Source organism: Ictalurus furcatus, chromosome 25 (genome assembly GCF_023375685.1).
Source record: "Ictalurus furcatus strain D&B chromosome 25, Billie_1.0, whole genome shotgun sequence".
Classification (NCBI taxonomy): domain Eukaryota; kingdom Metazoa; phylum Chordata; class Actinopteri; order Siluriformes; family Ictaluridae; genus Ictalurus; species Ictalurus furcatus.
The window spans coordinates 16,069,393-16,078,172 of record NC_071279.1 but is presented as its reverse complement, the minus strand read 5'-3'; the positions used below and the strand labels follow the sequence as shown (position 1 = coordinate 16,078,172).

Genomic DNA, 8,780 nt, shown 5'->3' with positions numbered 1-8,780 from the left:
CGAGACCATTCAGTGCTTTATAGGTTAATAGTAGTATTTTATAATCAATGCGAAATTTTACTGGGAGCCAATGCAGTGTTGATAAGATAGGGGAGATATGGTCATACTTTCTGGTTCTAGTTAGGACTCTAGCAGCTGCATTCTGGACTAACTGGAGCTTGTTTATGCTCCTACTGGAACATCCAGACAGTAAGGCATTACAGTAATGCAACCTAGAGGTGACAAAAGCATGAACTAATATTTCTGCATCATGTAGTGACATTATATTTCTTATCTTAGCAATATTTCTGAGATGAAAGAAGGCTATCCTAGTAATATTACCTACATGAGCGCCAAATGAAAGACTGGCATCAATAATCACACCAAGGTCTTTTACTGCTGCACATGATGAAACGGAAAGTCCATCCAGAGTTACTGTGTAATCTGAAAGCTTACGTCTAGCTACACGTGGTCCTAGTACAAGTACTTCTGTCTTATCAGAATTAAGTAAGAGGAAGTTAATAAGCATCCAGCGTCTAGTGTCTTTTACACATTCCTCAACTTTATTAAGCTGCTGTCTGTCCTCTGGCTTCGCTGAAACATACAGCTGTGTATCATCAGCATAACAGTGGAAGATAATTCCATGATTACGAATAATTTGACCTAGAGGTAGCATATATACGGAAAAAAGCAGCGGGCCTAAAACAGAACCTTGTGGAACACCAAACTTCACCTCAGTATGCACAGAGAAGCCTCCATTTATATCTACAAACTGATAGCGATCAGACAAATAAGACCTGAGCCAGGAGAGGGCCGTTCCCTTAATGACAACAACGTTTTCTAATCTATCAAGGAGAATAGTATGATCTGTAGTATCAAAAGCTGCACTAAGGTCGAGTAACACAAGCAGCGAGACACAACCCTGATCAGAGACCAGTAGTAGGTCATTTACTACTTTAACCAGCGCTGTCTCTGTGCTATGATGAGGTCTAAATCCTGACTGATACATTTCATGAATATTATTCCTATGTAGGTACGAGCATAGCTACCTTTCTAAGATCTTGGAGATAACTGGGAGATTTCATATTGGCCTGTATATAGCTGTATAGGACAACTGACAGGGGTCAAGGTCAGTGTTTTTAATCAGGGGTTTAATAGCAGCTAGTTTAACTGATTTAGGTACGTAGCCAGTGCTAAAGGAAGATTTGATTAATTTTCGAAGGGGTTTGATTACTTCCGGAATAATCTGTTTGAAGAAACATGTAGGTGACGACTCTATTAAACGAATTGATGATTTTGATGAAGAACTTAATGAAATTAGTTTGGTCTCTCTTAGGGTAGTAAACGATTCTGATCTTTGATCTGATATTGCTATATTATCATCTACAGGGTTAGTTATAAAACGGTCTGGTTTTAAATTAATAGTCTGAATTTCATGTCTAATATTTAAAATGCTACTAATGAAAAATACATGAAAACATCGCTAATATATAATGATTGTTTGCAAGTTTCTGTGGTGGATTTGTTCCTAGTTAATTTTACTACCGTGTTGAATAGAAATCTAGGACTTTTTTTGTCATCTTCAATTAAGGCAGGAGAGATAGACTTTTCTAACAGCACTGAGATTGTCTATAGTTCAGGAGGCTCTCCTTCCATGCTGTTTGAAACGCGACCAATTTGGTTTGACGCCATTTACGTTCGGATTGTCGAGCAGTCTGTTTTAAGGTACGTTTGCTCATTATACCAGGGTGCTAGTTTTTTCTCTCTGAATATTTTCCTTTTAAGTATTGCTACCTTATCTAGCGTGTAGCGGAACGCTGACTCTAAGCATTCAGTCACCTGATCAAGTTCTTCGGGATCAGACGGTGATCTAATTATAGTCGATAACTCTGGGAGGTTATTGATAAAACTTCTATGCAGTAGGCGATGTGAATGTGTGTATGACGCGGCAGCGTGGCAGGGTGCAAATATTATAACCAATACGCCATTTAAACGAGATAAGATTATGATCTGAGATAGCTTCAGACTGTGGAAATGTGACTATATTTTCTATATTTAATCCGTATGTTAGTATCAGGTCAGGAGTGTGACCACCATTATGACTGGGTTCTATTACATTCTGATTGACCCCTACTGAATCTAGAATGGACAGGACTGCTGTTCTCAGAGGGTCTCGAAAATGAAACGTGGATGTATCTTGCAAACCGAACAATCCAAAAACAAAGCAAAATCAACATTAAAAAATATTTCAAATTGATATTTCACCTTGAACCCAACCTTCAAAAAGGGTAATATAAACTTTTGATGGTTTCCCCCCCCACTGTTAATATCTTAACATACATTACTGAACCTGATTTTTTTTACTTCATACTATAAATATACAAAATATAATATAATAATAAAATATATAATATAAAAATACATACTATAAACACATGTGAAATTGAATACACTTTCATCAGCTTCTTTTTGTCCTAATATACTTTTGTGCACAATCAAAGAACTCTCAAAGTCAAACTACACTACAATTTTATATTAAAAGATTATTTTATTCACAATAGAAGTGTAACAAATATAGTTTATCAAAAAGATTTCTGCTCCCCATTAATATAATTTATTCGATAAGATCATAATTTCTTCTTTCTTTATATATATATATATATATATATATATATATATATATATATATATATATATATATATAAACGTTTAGTGGCAGTTTGCCGGAATGGAATATATACATTATAATCATGAAAAATGGAAAATGATACACAAAAAACAGACCCAAACTATCCCCCCCCCCCCACAAAAAACTTCATCTGCATATGATTTAAAACAAAACAAAAAAAGAGAAGAAGAAAACATGTATGTGCAATGGAATGATTATCAGCAACATTGTACACATACAATTCTGAGGTTGTGTCACATCAAATGAAATTCACAAACATACAAAAGGCAATGCAAAATAGTCAACACCACATCGTAATCAAAATTCCTTCTTTATCTGAAAGGAGGCGCAAGGAAACATCACATCGCGGTCTGCGTTTGCGCTTATTCGCAAACTAGCACGCTAGTCCGGTTATCTAGCAAGCTGGATTTCGCAGTGCTGCGGCTAATAATTCAGTTTGAGGATATGGGGTGCCAAACGTCGAACATTTTCTACTCTACTTTGAAAACTTGAGGCCATTCTGATAGATTTAGACAGCGAGTCATGTCAAATAACAGTGTTATGTTTCAGTGCAAAGTTTTGCTCTACATAATGATAAAAATTTATCACACCTTATAAATATTATGTAGCTAATACATAGAAATGTATTACTTTATATATATCTATATATATATATATATATAAACCAATTAGTCTAAGGATTTACATAGATCTCAAATCTTACTTATATGTTTAACATTTACATTTAATTCTTTGCATTTATTATTTACATACAAATACAATATATTAACAATTAATTATGTTATAATTATGTTATAATCATTATGTTTGGGGAAAAAAAAACACTAATATGTGACTGTTGTTTAAAAGAAATGTCTATCTTGATGTGAATGGTGTTCAAAAATATCCGCTATAATGGCCTCAAATGTTCAAAAGAACAATACGGGAAAATGTCAAACAGTATCGCGGTGTGGAACGAGGGCTTGCCTTGGACTAAGATGGAAAAGATGGAGGGGTTTTATTGTTGCTCGTTTGTGCAAGCTAATAAGCAAGCCATTTGGAGCTGTATTCACGGTAGCAGGTGATCGCATATCCCTTTGGTCATAGTGTTACAGACCCGTGTCCGTCTCTCTTTGGATCTCTTACATGACATGAAATGACATGGCATGCAGTTTATCTTTCTTACACCATTAACCTCCTCTTTTCCAAGATGAACAAGGTTCATCTCGATACTGAAGTGCTAATTAAAACGAGGTTAAGGGTTCAATTGTGATGCGAGGATAATGGTAGAAACGGTGTCCACACACAATGTCTTCTATAATGAGTCAGAGTGATTCTTTGTTTTTTGAAAAGAAAATATAAATATAATCAATTTTCTACACAATTAACCAGTCAAGACTTGTCTGGTGTCCAAAGTTAGCTTCTTATAGTTTTGTTCTGGAGCTGTAACGCTAATGTAGCTAGCAAGCAATGAAAGTCAGACTCACCTAAACATCTTTTGTGTAAAACGATTGTGATTCAGACTACGTTCGGTTCTTAATGAAGGGGTTTAGGATACAGTGTGAGTTACTGTCGATTACATACATGAAGAAATCTTTACAGTGGAGCTGAGCACTGTATCGTAATTAGGGCGGCCATCTTGGAAAATCAGAAGCACCTTTTTTTCCCCCTCCCTTAATGCACTTTGGTATCGTTCCACCCTTTAGCAGGGTGTGGAAAAACTCAAAGCTAGACTGTTTCCTGATTTCTCTCTTCTTTTTTTTTTCTTTTATTTTTTTATTTTCTTGATATTGTTCCAGGTCATGGAAAACATGGAATGTGATCTGGATTAGCACGGATGCATTGGTGTGAAAATAAAAATAAGGGAATGTCACAAGATTTCATAACTTGGGTTCTTGTACTTATATTACTCTGACAACCCTGCTGGAAAAAAACAAACAAACAAACAAAAAAAAAACAATAGAAATCACCACAGAATTTCTAATGGTTTCCATTACAAACCATTAGAGCCATTACCATTAAAAGTCCTTAATGGTATCCACTAAACATAACATGCCATCAATAAAAGGCAAAAAAAAAAAACAAACAAAAAAAAACAGTAAAGACCCACAAAGGCCATTACAGTTTCCATTAAAACCATTACAACTTCTAAGAGGGTTTCTATAGTTTTTTGTTTTTTTTTCCAACAGGGAACACCATATCTACTTAAAAAAAAAAAAAAAACAACAACAAAAAATTAATTTGCAAACTTTTTCAGTAGTGCCTTTAAACTCCACCCTGAACCCTGCCTTGGCCCCGCCTACCAGAATTTTAACCCAGAGAGCTGGAAATGATACGGATGACAACACAGCTCCACTTTGAACTTATTCGCAAAACTGCTTGTTAAAAATACCACAGTGCTGTTGAATTCTCAATTCTGATTGGTCAGAACGTATCGATTAATTTTCTAAAAAATAAGAAAGTGTAGTTCGGCCGTTTATATTAATACACTAGTTCTAATAGTTTCAATAGGAAGGTTCAATCTTGCACAGAGACTTGTATGATGGACGCTCCATATAAACAGATTAAAGATGTGCGTCGTTGATGTAAGGAGAAAAACATTCTGGGTAAATATTTATGATAATGATTTTGGGTGAGACAGACTGTCTTTAATTAGTAGCTCCACTAGCCGTGTAGCTCCAGGGCAAAACTAAAGCAGCAAACATACCATAGATGATTATATTTTAGCGCGGGGGAATATTACGTACGGTCACCTCACACCCAGATGACGCAGAGACGGAGGTTGTGTACATTTTTCCAACAATTCCTAGGTGATGTCGAGAAGCACAAACACACAAACTGCTTGCTACGAGGTTTGCTATTCCCAGTATTAATGTCACTGTGTGTGTGTGTGTGTGTGTGTGGGGGGGGCGGGGGGGGGATGTGTTTTATCCAGTGTAATCTACCCTTGTATGTGTATTCGTGTACGTCTGCTTTCTTCGATTCGGTTTGCTAATTCCTCACGTGTGCTTTCTGTCCTCCGCTCCAGCAGGTTTTCCACAATTTTTGTGCTTTCGCGATAAAAGAAAGCAAGAAATAACAACACAAGATAGGCAAAAACAATGTTCACTTCACATTTGGTGGTACATTCAGACATAATAAATTCAGGCTTTTTGATTGATGCTGTCGTCGTGTGCCCGTTATCGCCGGATGACGATTTCTCCGGTCGTCATCGTCGTCATCGCCACCATCAGCGAGGACAGCTCCTTCATCTGTGCACCTACAAGGCTAAAACACTTCTTAAGTCATAAATTAACCCAAACTATCCTATTTGTACATGTCCGTTACATAGTTCAGCCACGCCCGATCGAGTAAACAGGAAACGTCCGTGCTTCGTTATTGAAACCGAATGCGACCAGAGGAAGGAAAAAAAAGGAAGCACTGACGTATGCGGAAATGGAATCAAACAGGATGCGGTTCTGAGATTTGCCCCCAACACACCGATCATGTCAAGTCACCAGAGTTATCTATTCAGGCTGGGAATGTCTTCCGGGTATCTCTTATGTTGTCCTGGAATTCTGAGGACAGACAACTGAGAGAGTGGGGGGGGGGGGGGACAAATGAAACAAACAAACAAACAAACAAAAACCCCGTACTCTTCCCGAACTAAAGCTTCATCAGTTCAACTGTCATGGAATCACTTATAATAGCAGAACAGTTGGTCATTAAGCTAAAAAGGCACTAGTTAACTCCATGTCACTACCCTGCAATTGTGATTGACAGAAATAAAAAAACAAAAAACAAACAAACAAACAAACAAACAAACAAACAAACACCCCACACCCTTACTAGAAATCATATCAACGAATCAGAATCAAATAAACTCCCGCAGCATGACAGCTGTGGTCTGAAGTATGGCTTGGTTTTTTTTTAGTTTTTGTTATTTTTTTTGCATGATGTGTGTGAGGATGAAACATGTTAAACACTCGAGTAGAGATGGTCTGGTCTCCTCACGGAGGAGAGAAGCTCGTTCAGACCTCCGAGGCTCAGAAAGAGGACCGAATCAACGTTAGGGGTGAGAAGGGCGCGGAAGGGGATCAGGAGAAGGGCAGCATGCACACTGCTATCTCTAAACGATAGTGGAGATGATGTTCGACCCCAGGAAGCCCTGCAGGGCATGTTTGGGTGGAGAGGGGTTGGTGAGGTCAAAGGTCAACCGCACTGCCCACTTTGCCGGAGATTGGTGCGAGAGCACTTCTCACAGCTGGAGGCGTCCCTGCGGGGGCTTTGTGGGGAAACCAGCTCTTACAGCTGGTCGTTCCTGTCTGAGCTGTCTCTCTCTCGCTTTATGACGGGCAGCGGGTGAGCCTCGGTGTTAAAGACCCAGTGCTCAAACGGCAGGTGGTCGTCATCAGAGAACAGCAGGTACAGATACCTAAAACAAACACACACACACAGAAATGAGTCAGTGCTTGATGGAAAAAAAATACACCCAGTTAATTAACACGCAATGATTTATTTTGCGATGAGACGCGGTGGCGCTTTACTACTTCACATCGTCCAGATCTCTCACTTCCTCAGATCAGCTTCTAAAGCTTCGGCTTTCCATGTTCAATACCATCAACAAGACCGTCACAGCAAATGTTAAGTAGCTGAACCGACTGCAACTGCATCGTAAACATCGGTCCCTCCAGCATCTTGCGATCACGCAAAGGAAGTAACCGAAGGTAGGAACTAAAGTAGTGAGAAAGGCGGATGGAAAATGTCGCACGACGTGCGGCGTACGTGTCGCTTGTCGCTCGTTTGCGTGCTGCTGTTGATGAAATCGTGGCTCTGTGAAAACGAACGACGGCTGCCTGTCGGTTTGTCACGTGCGAACGCGCCTCGAGTCTTTCTCGAGGTTCCTAAATGTTCCATTGTACATGAATACGACGTCACTGTTAACAGAACTGTTTTTAAACCGGCGGCCATTTTTTAAACGAGTGACCCATCACGAATGAACGCGGTCGGCCGTCCTGCTCGTCGCTACTTCTTCGAAGTGTTGACCCACGTTCGCTTAGAGATCTGCTTTTGTTCTCGTGCCTTATAAACAGTACAGACACGACTCGACCGAGGCAGAACCTCACGTCAGTGGACTGAATAAAATAAATTTGAAAAAAGTATTTATGTTTGGCTTGGCTGGGAAGAGCGCGACATGTTTACAGCCGCCCGGAGAGTGATGGTGTAAAGTCGCACAAGCGCCGCTCGCATATCAATAGCGGAAGAGTGCAGGGGTTGTGTCCGGAGAGCCGAGTGACACTCGATGGAAATTACAGCCTATGAACCGAGAAGCTGGAGCTGCTGTTACTGACGGCCGTCTCCCGTCAGACGCTGTAGCGACCTCGCACGTACAACTCCGTATCAGTCTTTCTTCATCAGTCTCCTTCGCTCTGTCCGCGTCTGCGTGAAGGCTACACCTGGCTCTCCTGCTGCTTCTGTCAGTGTGTGTGTGTGTGTGTGTGTGTGTGTGTGTTTACCCTTGATATAACAAAAAAAGGGATGTGTACAGATACTATATGTATCTGTACATATGTATATGTACACATATATACATATACACACACACACACACACACACACACACACAGAGAGCTGCATCAGCCACTGCTGTGTGTTCGTATGGATATTTTGAGTCATGCTGTGCTTCTGCGGTGTGTGTGTGTGGGTGTGTGTGTGTGGGTGTGTGTGTGTGTGTGTGTGTGTGTGTGTGTTTTGGAGCGAGGAGGTAGCCAATGAGCCAGTATCCATTTAAGCAAATGGTACACTTTAGGACACTTTTAGATTTATTTGATCAGCATTGGCCAATAACTCCTCTAAGGTTGTCATGGTAACTGTTTATTTATTTTCTGCCCAGATGTGTGTAAAAAAGAAAAAAGAAAAAAGAAAAAAGAAAGAAACCCCCCCCCTCCCCTTTTCACCATAGCGCAGTTGAATTCTCGATCGTGATCGGACAGCATTTCTGGACGTAATTCAAATCAGCTGTTTAGATAGATAATACGGACGTTCTAATGCGTTATCGTTTCCATAGTAACAAAGGCGGCTTGCATGGCGGATGCGGCGTGTAAACAGATTTAAAAAGGTGTGTAATTGCTCATATGGTAAGGTTTATTTAACA

General features: G+C 39.6%; 1 protein-coding gene across 1 annotated transcript in view; it reads right to left on the bottom strand.

The window, feature by feature from the left end:
* Positions 1-5,550: 5,550 nt before the first annotated feature.
* man1a1 (mannosidase, alpha, class 1A, member 1) overlaps positions 5,551-8,780 on the bottom strand; it is a 108,952-nt gene continuing 105,722 nt past the window's right edge. The window contains exon 12 of the mRNA XM_053613792.1: positions 5,551-7,061. Coding sequence (XP_053469767.1) covers positions 6,932-7,061 — 130 coding nt within the window. The 3' untranslated portion in view covers positions 5,551-6,931. The remainder of the gene's footprint in view (positions 7,062-8,780) is intronic.